At 36.6% G+C, this 15,882-nt stretch overlaps 1 protein-coding gene and 2 non-coding genes across 4 annotated transcripts; 2 read left to right on the top strand and 1 right to left on the bottom strand.

The window, feature by feature from the left end:
* Positions 1-7,916: 7,916 nt before the first annotated feature.
* trnar-acg (transfer RNA arginine (anticodon ACG)) lies at positions 7,917-7,989 on the bottom strand. The gene has a single exon. It is a non-coding gene; the product is annotated as a tRNA-Arg (tRNA).
* A 135-nt stretch (positions 7,990-8,124) lies between these two features.
* Positions 8,125-15,007, top strand: LOC127437081 (programmed cell death protein 2-like). 2 transcript variants are annotated; one of them, XM_051691733.1, is made up of 6 exons: positions 8,125-8,438; positions 12,452-12,615; positions 12,707-13,150; positions 13,285-13,389; positions 13,475-13,632; positions 14,825-15,007. In XM_051691733.1, the coding sequence occupies exons 1-6, from the start codon at positions 8,349-8,351 to the stop codon at positions 14,953-14,955; spliced, it is 1,092 nt and encodes a 363-aa protein (XP_051547693.1). In that variant the 5' UTR covers positions 8,125-8,348; the 3' UTR covers positions 14,956-15,007. The 2 variants fall into 2 exon arrangements, with proteins under 2 accessions (XP_051547693.1, XP_051547694.1); XM_051691734.1 differs by lacking the exon at positions 8,125-8,438 and adding an exon at positions 8,515-8,959.
* On the top strand, positions 8,908-8,980 carry trnar-acg (transfer RNA arginine (anticodon ACG)). Its single transcript has one exon. It is a non-coding gene; the product is annotated as a tRNA-Arg (tRNA).
* Positions 15,008-15,882: the final 875 nt, after the last annotated feature.

A 15,882-nucleotide genomic window follows, 5' to 3' on the forward strand; every position in this document is an offset into this window, starting at 1 on the left:
AAGTCGCAGAAGTTGCAACAGGAATTTGCAAATGTGTTTTCCCCTCTACCGGGTCATACGAACCTCATCCAGCACCACAGTGAGACTGAGCAGGGGGTGCTGGTACGTAGCCATCCCTACCGTTTGCCTGAGCACAAAAAGAAAATAGTTCAGGAAGAATTGGATGCAATGCTCGATATGGGGGTAATAGAGGAATCCCACAGTGATTGGTCCAGCCCGGTTGTTCTAGTTCCTAAGGGCTAAGGGTCTGTATGGTTCTGTGTGGATTATAGAAAAGTCAGCACGGTGTCTAAATTTGACACATACCCAATGCCTCGCGTTGATGAGTTGCAAGATCGGTTGGGCACTGCACGATTTTATTTGACATTGGGAAACAAAGTACACCACCGTGGAAAAGGAGTGTCTGGCCATCAAGTGGGCAGTCCTCACTCTCCGTAACTACCTGCTGGGGCGGGCCTTCACCCTCTGCTCGGATCACGCCCCACTCCAATGGCTCCACCGCATGAAGGATACCAACGCGCGGATCACCCGGTGGTATCTGGCTCTCAAGCCCTTTCAATTCAAGGTGGTCCACAGACCGGGGGTGCAGATGGCTGTCGCCGACTTCCTTTCCAGGAATGGGGGGGGGGGGGGGAGTGGTAGACAGGCCGAATGGCTCCCCGGCCTGAGTCGGCGGTGGGGATATGTGGTGGGGGGCGTTGTTGAGAGAAATCCGAAGAGAGAGAAAGCGGTAAGGGCGCTTACACCTGAGCTAGATTATGTCTAACACCTGTTTCTAATTCCAGTGAGCATGGGGAGAGCGGCATATAAACGGCCCATGCCACCAGCAGAGAGGCAGAGAGAGTCTGGCACAAGGGAGCCTACAGTGCTCGTGGAAGCTGATGTGTTTATGTTTGTGAAGCTAATGTGTTTACATTCGTGAAGCTAATGAGTTTGAGTGCCTACGTGCCTCTGAGACTGTTGAGTTTGTGAAGCTGTAAAGCATTGAAGTGGCCGATTAAAAGCCTTAACTGAGTCTGGAAAAACCTGCTTCCCTGTGTCCTCCTTCCCTTCTGTTTGTGGAGTCCTTCACAATGACATTTTTTTTTTTTTATTATTATCCACCAAGATATGCAGTTGGAGACGTGATGTATGTGTTGACAAGGCACATTGCTTGACATGCCCTCGCTTCAATTTAGAATACCTGATTATCTTATCAAAATAATTAAATATGCATCGAAGTGAGGATACAAATATTGATGAATATTGTCATTTATGACAGTTATAGAGACAGCAAATCCCCATGAGGTGTCAGTGATTGCTTCTATTTGTCCTGCAGAGGCTGCAGTCCTACTCTGAAAACCTCCAATGCTGCCCATTGGGGGGGGGGGGGGAACAAAAAAACAAACAATCGGGACACTATAGTTGTTGATTTTCGCCGATAACCAATCACACTAAAAGTAACTTTTACCGCCGATGAATCGGCAAAAACGATATCGGTCAGCCTTTAGTTTCCACACACATTTTCTATTGATTCCTTCTGTGTTGTCACAACATTTTAAAAAAAAATTCTAAAACTGAACTTAAACTATAAATGTGCACTACAGTATGAACAAAAACTACATAGAATCATAGAGAAAATGACTTTTCACATGTTGGATTTAATTAATCACCAAGGCAGATTTATTACAATTGGTAAATTCCATCAAATAGAATCACTCAATTAGACAAGAAGCATTCGTCTGATCAACATGAACACATGGTAAGTAGGCATGTTGTTTCTGAGAGTTCCGTTGCCCAAGGATCAGCCACATTATGTTAACTCATTGATTGCATGTTTCAGTTTGGGTTGGGGGCAGGGGCGGTCTGGCCATCGGGAGCACCGGGCTTTTCCCTGTGGGCCGCTTTACATTTACCTTTTCATTAATTGATTGTCTAAACATGTTTCTGAGAGGATATTTTGACATTTTTCATTCTAGAATGTATCTTTTGTAAAAGATGTTTTATTGGTTATTAAATATAAACTACATTACTGGAACAGATGCAGTTGCAAATGCAAACCATAGTTAAGTGCTTCGAAACAATGCAACATACAAGACAAGTAAATTACTCTCACTTACCATAATTTGCTTTCACTACTCTTGGAAGAGTCAATGCAGTCAGGATGTACAGTGAAAGCAACACTGATCTCCTCATTGCCGTGTTGTATGCACTACTACTGCAGAATGAGTGCTCACAGGTGCTCTGATAATGCTTTTAAATCATAGTAAACTGCGTCAACAGTGAACTTTGCTTCAGAAACTGTGATTGCCAGATATTTTGAAATGTCACTACTATATATATATATATATATATATATATATATATATATATATATATATATATATATATGTATATACAGCATATACAGTATATATATATATATATATATATATATATATATATATATATATATATATATAAAACATTGATTATCTTGTTACAGTGGTACCTGTCAAGGGGTGGGATATATTAGGCAGCAAGTGAACAGTCAGTTCTTGAATTTCATGTGTTGGAAGCAGGAAAAATGGGCAAGAGTAAGGATCTGAGCAACTTTGACAAGGACCAAATTGTGATGGCTAAACAACTGGGTCAGAGCATCTCCAAAATGGCAGGTCTTGTGGGGTGTTCCCGGTATGCAGTGGTTAGTACCTATCATAAGTGGTCTAAGAAAGGACAACCGGTGAACCGTTGACAGGGTCTTGGGCGCACAATGCTCATTGATGTGTGTGGGGAGCGAAGGCTAGACCGTCTGGCCCGATCCCACAGAAGAGCTACTGTAGGACAAATTGCTGCAAAACAATGCTGGCCATGATAGAAAGGTGTCAGAACACACAGTGCAACACACAGTGTATATATGGAGTTATATATGTGCCAAAATTGTATTTTAAGCGTGCAAAATTATATTTTGAGTGCAAAAAAAAAAAAAAAAAATTTCTGTGCGTGCAAGATTATATTTTGAGCGTAAAAAAGTAATTTGCACATGCAAGATAATATTTTGTGCGCACAAAAAGTTATTTTGTACGTGCTTGAACTCAGTTTTGTAAAGTAATGAATCATCTTGCAAAGATTAATACATTTTTTGCGTGTGCAAGATCTCACTCGTTCTCTCTCCTTGTATGCTCTCTGCATGCGCTCGGAACTTTAGACTGCTCGATTGCTTTTCCAACCGTATTCCGACAAGTCCCGCCTCTCACGTCAGGACTGGCTATTAGAAGCTGCTTACAGGCACTCTGCGATTGGACAGTTGAGGTAGCTACAGCAATGATGAACATCTCAGAATAAATGTAGCAGAAGAGCCAACAGGCACAATGCTCCAAGTTCAGTACACACTTTATATAATGTATGCAGTTATCATTACAAAAGATATTTACCCCAAGGTTTATAGACATACCAGGAATACTGTAAGGCTTAACTTACAGTAATGTAAGTTTTTCAATATATATTATCCTGGGATCATGAAATGATAAGGATTCTCTTTTTTTACTTTTTGCAGTCTCAAACAATTGAGGTTCAATATACTGTACATTTAATTTACCCCAAACTATGATAGGAGACATAATTATCTTCTTTTCCTTTTCTTCCATTTCTTCTCCTTAATGAACTTTGCCAGAAGGGTTGTGTTAGAATGCATAAACTTAATAAAAACAGCATACTGAACATTTCAAGATACCCCACAGCTTTGAAATGCAAACATAAACAGCTTTTCTAATTTATTATCAAGAACAGAATGTTAATTTAGGCAATATTTATAATATTCATAATATTTATAATATACAAGGCTGTCGAAAAATATAGGAGAGGACACACTAAAGAAGGTGGACTAAATAACATGTTTATTAATGAAAATAATATTTCATATAATAATAACAAAAAGAAGAAGATTCAGTGGTTGCTGATCCATGGTAGACTGTAATCTGGTCACATTTATTTTAATAAACTGAAGGGAGGGTTAGTTTATGGTTAAACTATAGTTATTGTAGTGAAAACATGGTTCATTTTTGTAAGGGTAAACAAAACAGAAGTGTAATAATTTTCTGTTTAGGCTCACAAATGTAAAAAAATAAATAAAAACATAATAATAATGACTTGAATTATGACAAAAAACAATATTTTAAATTACACATTTTATCCCAAGAAATCGCAAAAAATCAATTTAATAGAAGTATCGATATTGAAGAAGAAGCCTTTATTTTGTCACACATTATACATTTGCATATATACAGTGAAATTCATTATTTTATTTTTTTTCACATATCCCAGCTAAGCTGGGTCAGAGATCCCAGAGATATTGGTATCGGTATCGATGATATTAGACTTGAAATTATTGGTATCGGATAGAAAATAAAATAAATGGTATCATCCATCCCTACAAACAATTCTCTTCTCCTCTTCTTTTTTTTTTTATTAGCAGTACTAATTCTGTGCAAATTCACATTCAAATAACTTTATTCAAGTGCAAAATTGATTTTTGTTTGCCAAAGTGAATTCATATTTGCAAGATACATTGATTTACAAAATTGAGTTCCCACGTGTGCAAAACACCTTTTTGTGCACTCAAAATATCATATTGTGTGCTCAAAATATAATTATGGCACACATACAACTCCATACGTATGGGGCTTTGTAGCTGCAGACCGGTCAGAGTGCCCATGGTGACCCCTGTCCACAGCCAAAAGAGCCTACAATGGGCACGTGAGCGTCAGAACTGGACCATGGAGCAATGGTAGAAGGTGGTCTGGTCTGATGGATCACGTTTTCTTTTAGATCATGTGGACGGCCGGGTGTGTGTGTGTCGCTTACCTGCAGAAGTGATGGCAGCAGGATGCACTATGGGAAGAAGGCAGGCCGGTGGAGGCAGTGTGATGCTCTGGGCAATGTTCTGCTGGGAAACCTTGGGTCCTGGCATTTATGTGGATGTTACTTTGACACGTGCCACCTACCTAAAGATTGCTGGAGACGAGATACACCCCTTCATGGCAACGGTATTCCCTGATGGCCGTGGCCTCTTTCAGCAGGATAATGCGGCCTGCCACACAACAATATATATATATATATATATATATATATATATATATATATATATATATATATATATATATATATATATATGTGTGTGTGTGTGTGTGATGTAAAGGCACAACTGCAAGATATAAAGTCAGAATTACCTATTTTCTTTGATCTGGCAACACATTAACTTTTAATGCTGCAATTTTTCTGGCGCTCCTTTTACCCTATTTCATATTCATTATGACAAAGTAATATAGTGTCCGTTTACCATAAATGGACCTATCTACAGTTCACATACATTGTGACATCCTTCAACCTACAAACCTTTCAAATAATAATAATATTATTAGCATTCATCTCCTTTGAAACATGATCGAAATGCGGTCTGGTGTTTTGTTTAGTTTACAGAACTGAAATTAATATTATAAGATTCGTTTTATAGCTCCTGTTGACTAGAGTAGGTAAATTTAAGCGACATTGTTTTTGTAATAAGCTACATGTGGTCCAGGTACAATATACACGCATCGGTTCTCATTTTAAAACTTTATAACTTCGAAATCTTTGTGGATTTATAATAAAATTAGAACATTAGCCATGTAATTAGATCAATGCTATACTAGGACTTCCCGTATGTGAACATGAATCTTGTGGATAACGCAATCCGACTACGGAACAGAAGATTCTAGGTTCGACTCCTGGCTGAATCGACTCTTTTGAACTTTGATTCCATGACTCGTTTGTCCGTAGACAGTTCCCAGCCATTAGAAACAAGTAGCATGGATGCAGGACACAAAGTAGCCGCAATTGAAGACTCAAATGAATTTAGACCATCGACGGTGTCGCGTACAATTCATTTGTTACAACTGAATTTATTATTTTTTGCGTCAGTTATTAATTTGCAGCAAGGCAGGAAAAACATACCCAAAAGAAAATCAAGCGACTTAAAAGCCAGCACCCCAAAAGAGAGTTAAAAATGACTTAAACCCATGGTTTTGGGATTTTATAAACAGTTAATAATTAATGAAGGATCTGTATCCAATAATGAAATTATGAAGTATGAAATTATTATATTAATGCCCCCTCGCGGCAACCTCTTACCACGAACACCTGCAATTCGCCTGTTTCAAGCCACACACTGCCATTCAATGGAGAGGTACAACATCTTGTGATTTCAGATTAGGCTTTTATAATAATTTTTTTTTTAACAAATTATTCAGGAACTGATGCATTTTGAAAGGTAAAAATGTTTACAGTTTTACAATTGAGGTAGATATTACTAACCGTGTGCTCAGAATCAATGGCACAGAGCTGCCGCGAGGGGTCAGTAGAACTGCACAACTTGAGAGAGGACTTGAAACAGTGCATTTAAGAAAACTTAATCAATATATGAGAATTTATAAGATTTTTCCGTGTGTGTGTTTTACCAACAATTTTTGGCCAAGATGAAAAAAAAAAAAAAAAAAAAAAAAGAAGAAAGATGTTGTGAATTATTCCTATTTAGAAAAGGATTTTTAAAAACTATTGTCTTGACGTTTTTTGTTTGTTTGTTTTGTCCAGACTTCCAGAATCAATAATTAGTGAAGGTCACTGTATACGATTTGGGCATAGTATTTCACAGCTATACATCAGCAGTGTTTAGTAACTTGCATAATTATTCATCATGAGAAGGCATGGTCTAAGGTATATCAGCGGTGGGCTCATTTAGAATGAAAAAATAAACAATTAGAACAATTTCCTGCATTGCCTGATTAATATGCAATCGTATAATCCATTAAAAAGTAACTGCAATCTAATTAAAATCTTTTAAAGTGTACTGTAATCTAATTAAAATGGCTTGATTTGTGTAATCAGATCGTATCATTCATATTATGTGTAATTCATTACAACCCTGCACTGTCCTTAAAGGAACAGTTCATCCAAAACTGAAAATTCTCTCATCATTTACTCACCCTCATCCCATCTCAGATGTGTATGAATTTCTTTCTTCTGCAGAACATAAACAAAGATTTCTCTAAGAATACCTCAGCTCTGTAGGTCCATACAATGCAAGTAAATGGTGGCCAGGCAGCATAAAAGTAATCCATAAAACTCCAGTGGTTTAATCCATGTCCTCTGAATCAATATGATACGTGTGGGTGAGAAACAGATTTTACTATAAATTCTCCTCCCTGCCTAGAAGGTGGCGATATGCACAAAGAATGCGAATCTGCAAAAACAAAAGAAGAAGAATGTGAAAGTGGAGATTTTAGTAAAAAAGGACTTAAATATTGATCTGTTTCTCAACCACATTTATCATATTGCTTCTGAAGATATGGATTAAACCACTGGAGTCTAATGCTCCAGCTTCTAAGTTCTGGTCACCATTCACTTGTGCGTTGTATGGACCTACAGAGTGGAGATGTTCTTAAAAACATCTTCATTTGTGTTCTGCAGAAGAAAAAAAATCACACACATCTAGGATGTTATGAGGGTGAGTAAATGATGAGAATATTTTCATTTTTGGATGAACTATCCTTTTAAACTGTTAAAATAATTTATGGTAATCTTTTGGGTCTTTTTGAGGGAATACGTTTATCATGGCTGGCTGCAAATAGTACATTTCTCCAATGACATTGAGTGTAAGAGTAACAGAAAAGCTTGAAAGCTCAAGTCTCCATTTTTTTAAATGCATGGACAATAACAACACAGTAATAAGTTTAGATTGCGTCACTTACATTGAGTAATATGATGGAAAATGTTACAAATAATATTCATCGTCTTGTAAATGTGATTTGTAACATTTTCCATCATATTACTCAAGAGAGTAATATGAGACAAACAGAAACAAACAGTGCCTAGGAACTGTAGCTACAGGACAAACAAATCAAGGAATCAAAGTTCAAAAGAGTCGAGCCAGCCAGGAGTCGAACCTGGAATCTTCTGATCCGTAGTCAGACGCGTTATCCATTGCGCCACTGGCCCGATACGGAATATAATGTAAATAAATTGAATCGTCATATCACTTTAATTCAAAGACAAACTTTTATTATAAATCAGCCAGAAGTTTAAATTGACTAATCGTAAAAATAAAACTGAGCGTCTGGTTTAAATGTCGTTTGTAATAAACCTAGATTAATAGACGCATTACATAATTGCTCATTATTATTTATATTCAACACAGACCATATTGGTTTGCCCATCACTTATAGACAAGTATCAATTAGATAAAGGGCGCCCGTTTTAAGATTACCAACATGAAAACGATTCAGTTATAGAGTCCACTTTAATCACCACATGTTCACAGAAGCACATGGGCAGCTGAAGGTTTCTGCTCAATAATAATGGAGGCCGTACTCATAGGAATATGCGATGGAGCCATTGACAAGAAGAAAAACGCGTCGTATTTTACGAACAAAATTGGAGATAGACCGGTAAAGTAAATGTTTTTTGTTTTGTTTTTAACTAGCAAACCTAAATGTATAGATGCTGAGGGCTAATATACTAACTTAAGAACGCTAAAGAGCCTACTTTGTGAACTAAACCTCTAGTGAATAAACTGCTTTGCCAAACGGTATAAATGATGTCAGTTGATTTGGTTTGCTCGCTGAAGAGAACATTAAAACACTAGATTAAAAAAAATAAAATAAAATAAAATCTGCTTCAAAGTCGGCTATGGTTAGCCAGGCTAGCTTGCTAGGCTAACCATGCTAACTCGCTTCTGTAAAATTAATCTGGGTTTATTATTACAAACGAAACTTTATTTGAGGCACTTGAGACTCATTTAGTCTCAAATGTAGCATTTTCACCAGCTTGAAAATACAAATTCAATAAAGAGCTATATTAAAATATTACATCAATAGTACAGACAAATACCCCACGTGTATATTAAGGAAGTATATTGGGCCAGTGGCGCAATGGATAACGCGTCTGACTACGGATCAGAAGATTCTAGGTTCGACTCCTGGCTGGCTCGATTCTTTTGGTTCTCGGAAAAAGTTTGCATTTTGCTGAAATATAAAGATCGATTTCAAAGCGGGTGCTCAAAATACATTATGCTCACATACGTGACTGAATCCAGCTTCTGTAACACTGTGCAAAAAGCTTGTAATTGTTAACAGTAGGAAATGCATTAGGTCTCCTGAACTAACAAAAATAGTTATTTTTACAGAATGTATTAATGATGTACTAGTTTGTTGAAATTAACATTAAAGGGATAGTTCACCCAAAAATGAAAATTAATCATTTTCTCACCCTCATACCATTCCAGATGTGTATGACTTTCTTTCTTCTGCTAAACACAAAAGAAGAGTTTCCAAAGATTATTTCTGCGCTGTAGTTCCATTCAATGCAAGTGAATGGTGAACCAAAACTTTGAAGTTCAAAAAAGGACATAAAGGCAGCATAGAAGTAAACCATATGACTCCAGTGGTTTTATCCATGTCTTCAGAAGGGATATGATAAGTGTGGGTGAGAAACAGATCAATATTTAAGTCCTTTTTTGCTTTCATTCTTCGTGCATATCGCCACCTACTGAGCAGGGAGGAGAATTTATAGTAAAAAGGACTTGAATATTGATCTGTTTTTCACCCACACCTATAATAATGCTTCAGAGGACATGGATTAAACCACTGGAGTCGTATGAAGGAAGCTGTAGAATTATTTTTCATTGTTAGTTCATGTTAACTAATGTAGTTAAGTAATGTTAACAAATATGATTATTGCCCTTATTGCAAAGTGTTACCCCAGCTTTTTATTTTAATTATTAGGTCCACAATGATATAAATGATAAAGTATACAGTAAATGGAAGATACATAAAGTAAAATAAAATGCAATAAATTAAGTAGGACATTTTCTTAAAGCTTAAAACTCTTAAAAGTTTGAGTTTTTACAAGTGTAGTTTTCCATTTTTTACTTTCTTTAGACTTTCTTAAAAAGTTTTGAGGTCAGTATTGCACAACACAGCATACAAAGGCTTTTTGTGCTGCTCTTATTTTACTTATATTAGCAATACTTTGCTAAAATAAATAAAGAACAAATAGGTTTATTTTTGTACTGATGTTATTTATTGGATATGATACCAAGCTAAAATAATTGTAAAAAGGAATATACTGATTTGTTTTCTAATATGCATGTACTTTATCCAGTTTATTGGTAATGGGTGTTTGGATGTATCTACTTGGTTGCATTTACTGTGTAGTATGAAAAAAATATTTTATTATATCAAATATATATATATATATATATATATATATATATATATATATATATCACATACATATATATATATATATATACACATACATATATACAGCTCTGGAAAAATTAAGAGACCACTGCAGAATCATCAGTTTCTCTGGATTTACTATTTATAGGTATGTGTTTGAGCAGAATGAACATTTTTGTTTTATTCAATAAAGTACTGACAACATTTCTCCTAAATTCCAAATAAAAATATTGTCATTTAGAGCAGTTGTTCTCAACCATTTTGACTCCAAGGCTCCCTATTGTCGGTTAAAATATTTGAAGGCCGCTCATGTAGGCTATTAGATATTTATATTATAAGATATATCCATTATAAGATGTTTCCTTAAAACTTGTGATTCCAGCAATGTCTACAACTCAGGGAAGCAAACTCATGACCATTGAAAAAGGTGAGAAAGTCACAGCAGGTGTTCCAGACGTATAATTTCTGTTGATTTGTTTGTTCTATTTAAAGCTTTTTTAAGTGTTTAAGCTTAATGCAACCCTTTTAAGTGATTTTATTAAAGAAAATTAAAACATTTCACCAAACATGTGGGCAAATTTGCTTAAGGAAAGGTGACTAGCTGAAAGGTGAGTAGTTTGCATCCCTGAGAATTTTATATTCCTTTTTAAAAAAGAAATTTTTTTATCCCCTTTTCTCCCAATTTGGAATGCCCAGTTCCCACTACTTAGTAGGTCCTCGTGGTGGTGCGGTTACCTCAATCCGGGTGGCGGAGGACAAGTCTCATTTGCCTCTGCTTCTGAGACAGTCAATCCGCGCATCTTATCACGTGGCTCGTTGTGCATGACACCACGGAGACTCACAGCATGTGGAGGCTCTTGCTACTCTCTGCGATCCACGCACAACTTACCACATGCCCCATTGAGAGCGAGAACCACTTAATCACAACCACGAGGAGGTTACCCCATGTGACTCTACCCTCCCTAGCAACTGGGCCAATTTGGTTGCTTAGGAGACCTGGCTGGAGTCACTCAGCATGCCCTGGATTCGAACTCAATACTCGCTGAGCTACCCAGGCCCTGAGAATTGCATATTCATAAAAAGCAAGCTGTTGAAGAGTTATTACATTTTTAGCATTTTCAGTTAGTTGAATTAGTTGAATTTTAATAATTATATAAAAAAATATAATAATCTATCATATTTTAAATAATTTTAAGAGATCTTGAGTCCCCCCTGGAAGTGTGCTGAGGCCCCCTAGTGGATCCTGACCCCCTGGTTGAGATCCACTGATTTAGAGCATTTATTTTCAGAAAATGACAACTGGTCAAAATAACAAAAAAGATACAGGGCTTTCACAAAGATGAATCTGCCCGATTCCAGGCTTGCTGAAGCACCCCCAGATCATCACTGATCCTCCACATGGTCATCTAATGGTTAGACGGAGACCTGGAGAGGCCTTCAAGCCACAGTGTCTCGCACCCACTGTGAAATTCGGTGGAGGATCGGTGATGATCTGTGGGTGCTTCAGCAAGGACGCATGAATCAAGCCATGTCAAGCCACAAGCCATCAAACAAAGCAGAGCTGCTTGAATTTTTGCGCCAGGAGTGGCATAAAGTCATCCAACAGCAATGTGAAAGACTGGTAGAGAGCATGCCAAGACGCATTAAAGCTGTGATTGAAAATCAGTGTTATTCCACCAAATATTGATTTCTGAACTCTTCCTAAGTTAAAACATTAGTATTGTGTTATTTACAAATGAATATGAACTTGTTTTCTTTGCATTTTTTGAGGTCTGAAAACACTGCATCTTTTTTGTTATTTTGACCGGTTGTCATTTTCTGCAAATAAATGCTCTAAATGACAATATTTTTATTTGGAATTTGGGAGAAATGTTGTCAGTAGTTTATAGAATAAAACAAAAATGTTCATTTTACTCAAACACATACCAATAAATATTAAATCCAGAGAAACTGATAATTTTTCCCAGAGCTGTGTGTGTATATATATATATATATATATATATATGTATGTGTGTGTGTGTGTGTGTGTAAATTGCATGATTAATTTGTAATTGCGTTAAATAGAGAGATTCTTTCCACTAACAGCAAAACTGTATTTGAAGAAAATTTTCTTCACCTACTGTCCTTAGTAGCTAAAAAGACTTGTAAAGAAATGTAAAACCATTATGAAAAAAGTTACCCAAAATCAGTGCCTTTTGTTGTATTTTTAATAATTTCAGGACATTCTTCCCGTAATCACTCTCCAAAATCCAATGTGCACACTGTGCCAGAGAGGCCTCTCACATGTTGTGCAGGTCTACTGCCCTCTTGCGGAATCTCTCTACCATAGAACAATCAATGTGTTCGCCTGCACCAATCCACAGTGTTATGGAAAATCAGAAAGGTAACAATCAATGATTTTTAATGTCTACTTGAAGTTTACTCAAAACTTTCTATTTTGCGGCACACTGATCATGTCACCTCTAAACACCTAGCTGGATTGTCCTGCGCTCCCAGTGCCTGGATGATGACATCAAAGCTTCATCAGGGAGACAGGATGACAAAAGCGCACAGTGTAAAGAATCGTCAATGTCCAGAACAGACTGGTGTGATGAAGCTGATGATTGGGGGCTGGATGATGAAGAACAAAACACTGTTGCTGAAAGCAGTGCACAGACCGGTGCAGACACTATACAAACACAAACTGACAGTATTAATGATGGAATGGAGGTCAGTAGCAAGCTTCAAGACCTTTGCATTGATGGAGGTTTGGATCATCATAGCGCCTTCCTGCCCACCGATGTGCCCATATTCCAGCCATTCTACATTAGCGTTATGGAGGAAACCGACCTAGATGTATTTCATGATACAGATCATGAAAACAAACTGCTTAGAGAGTATGAAGAAAGGGAGGGAGTGATATTTGGGGAGATTAGGAGGTGAGAACTGTTATGATGTTATATGTCTGAAATTAACAGGTGCAGCTGTCTGTTATCAACTTTGTTTTTATATTTTTGGTTCATCCTGTGTGTGTGTGTGTGTTGTTTATTTTATTTTTGTTTTATGGTGAAAGTGGAGAAGCACTAGAGGAATATGAGAAAGCCAAATCCAAGCATGGAGATGAAGTGTTCACAAGTTTCATGAAGAAAATCTCTCTCTGTCCAGAACAAGTGTTACGGTGACTGAACATTTTTAAGTTACTCTTACTTACTGCGAATGAGGTACTCATGGTTTAATCAAATGCGTTACCTCTCACCATATAGATACAGTTGGAGTGGATCGCCTCAATTTATAATGGAGCCACTGTCTAATTTTAATCAAAAGGTGCCTTGCTGTGGTCAGTGTGGCAGCCTGAGAATTTTTGAGTTTCAGCTCATGCCTGCATTGGTCAGCTTACTCTGTAGTGTAGACACAAATTCAGGTAAGTGGTACAGATGTAGATGATCTTGAAAAATCATTAAAAAAAATTTTTGTTGCAAATGAGCGTTTACATGGATGGCAATACACTGATAACTAAGAACAGATCAGACTTCAAAATTAAAAATGCATGAACTTTTTTTAAAATAAGACTTGAAATCATTGGGTTATTCTCTGCTTTTGATATCAAAACGTAAACAGGCATGTGTGCAACACTGTGTGTTTACATGCAACACAAAATCAGGGTAACGGGCAAAAGTCTACCTGTGTCAATCGGTTTATGCCTAAACCGTTTATGGCCTTACCCCGATAAAGGACCGCTGTTTTAAGCATTTACATGACAACATACATGTTGTCGGCTTAAAGGGATAGTTCACCCCAAAATGAAAATTCTCTCATTTACGTTGACGTTGTGTCTTCTGCTGAACACAAATGAAGATTTTTAGAAGAATATTTTTGCTCCGGAGGTCCATACAGTGCAAGTGAATGGTGGCCAAAACTTTTAAGCTCCTAAAAGCATATAAAGGCAGCAGAAAAGTAATCCACATGACTCCAGTGGTTTAATCCACGTCTTCAGAAGCGATATGATAAATTTGGGTGAGAAAAAGATCAATATATATTAGTCCTTTATTACTGTAAATCTAAACTTTCACTTTCACTTCTACATTCTGGTGTGGAAGTGACTTTCATATTCAGCCAACTACTGGTTTGTGCTGGTCAAAGGTGGAGATTTATAGTAAAAAGGACTTAAATATTGATCTGTTTCTCACCCAGACCTATCATATGGATTTAACCACTGGAGTCGTGTGGATTGCTTTTACGTGCCTTTATGTGCTCTTTGGAGCTTCAAAGTTCTGTTCACCATTCACTTGCATTATGAGGACCAACAGAGCTGAAATATTTTTCTAAAAATCTTCGTTTGTGTTCTGCAGAAGAAAGAAAGTCACACACATCTGGGATGGCATGAGTGTGAATAAATTATGAGCCAAATTATATTTGGGTGAATTATCCCTTAAAAACCCTGGTCAGATGAAGAAAGAACCTATTGCCCACCCTAAAAGTCAAAAAGGGTGGGTAAATTATTTTTGGGTGAACATTTCCTCTAAGATCTTGCATGTATATGCATGCAATATATATTTCAATTTTGTGTTGTTTAGATCTGTGTTAATTTCTACAAATTACATTGGCTTTCTCAGACATCGCACTGGAGTTTGGAACAGTTCTGGTGTACACATGCAGAAACAGTTGTTGGAAATCTGGATCGACGGTTCCAGTGGAAGAGTTTCTCTTCGTTCAGCCTGACCCAGACCAAAAGCTCTTCAAATGACAATATGTACAATAAACAAAACAAACACAATAAAAATAACTTATCAACACAATTAAGCAATCTTTATCTGATGTATTTGTAGTCCTTTTTGGTCTACAGTTGTAGTGCTCTGAGGGAATTCTGATATGAATAGTTTTGATATGAAATTAGTACTCAAGTTCAGTTATTTCCAACAGGGGATGGTAACGTAAACAGGTTTCAGGGGGTACACCAATAGATTTGGATTTTGCATTGTTTAACCTATAAAACAAACTGTATGACTAAAAAATAAAATTAAAATAATAGGGATTAGGGCTGGGAAAAATATAGATTTTCAGATTAATTGCGATCTTCATTTGAACGATCCCGATAGCGTACTTAAAATTCCAAGATCAACACTTTCACTGCATGTTGAGAGTAAAAGTTTGTTTGACTCATTCCGTGTAATGTGTGTCCAAAGACGAGATCCACGCAATCCATTTCTCATTGAATAATGTCTCTTTTAATATTCTTTCTGTTCTTTACAGTCAGTTGTTGAACAAAAACAACAACAAAAAAAGAAACATTTAATTGTAATCACACGTCGCACAAACGTGTTAAAGAAGACGTGTGACTCCCCTTTTGTTAATGTCTGTGAGATGCTCTCTGAACTGCCGGTATTCCTAAAGAGACGGTACCGTTTTAGCACTTGTTCTACATGTCAATGTAAATACTTGTTTATTGTTTACATGAATAATATGTACTTTTTACATGCAATATATATATACATACATACATACACATACACCTTAGCCAAAAACATTTAAACTCAGTTTTTCACAATTCCTAACATTTAATCGTAGTAAACATTCCCTGTTTTAGGTCAGTTAGAATCACTAATTTATTTTAAGAATGTGAAATGTCAGAATAATAGTAGAGAGTATTATTTATTTCAGCTTTTATTTCTTT

This window comes from Myxocyprinus asiaticus, chromosome 48, assembly GCF_019703515.2.
Source record: "Myxocyprinus asiaticus isolate MX2 ecotype Aquarium Trade chromosome 48, UBuf_Myxa_2, whole genome shotgun sequence".
NCBI classification, from domain to species: Eukaryota; Metazoa; Chordata; class Actinopteri; order Cypriniformes; family Catostomidae; genus Myxocyprinus; species Myxocyprinus asiaticus.

Coding starts and splice junctions, on each gene's coding strand:
- LOC127437081 (XM_051691733.1), top strand. CDS start 8,349: ATGGAGGCCGTACTCATAGGAATATGCGATGGAGCCATTGACAAGAAG. Junction 8,439..12,451: donor ACAAAATTGGAGATAGACCG/GTAAAGTAAATG, acceptor TAATAATTTCAG/GACATTCTTCCCGTAATCAC. Junction 12,616..12,706: donor TGTTATGGAAAATCAGAAAG/GTAACAATCAAT, acceptor CTAAACACCTAG/CTGGATTGTCCTGCGCTCCC.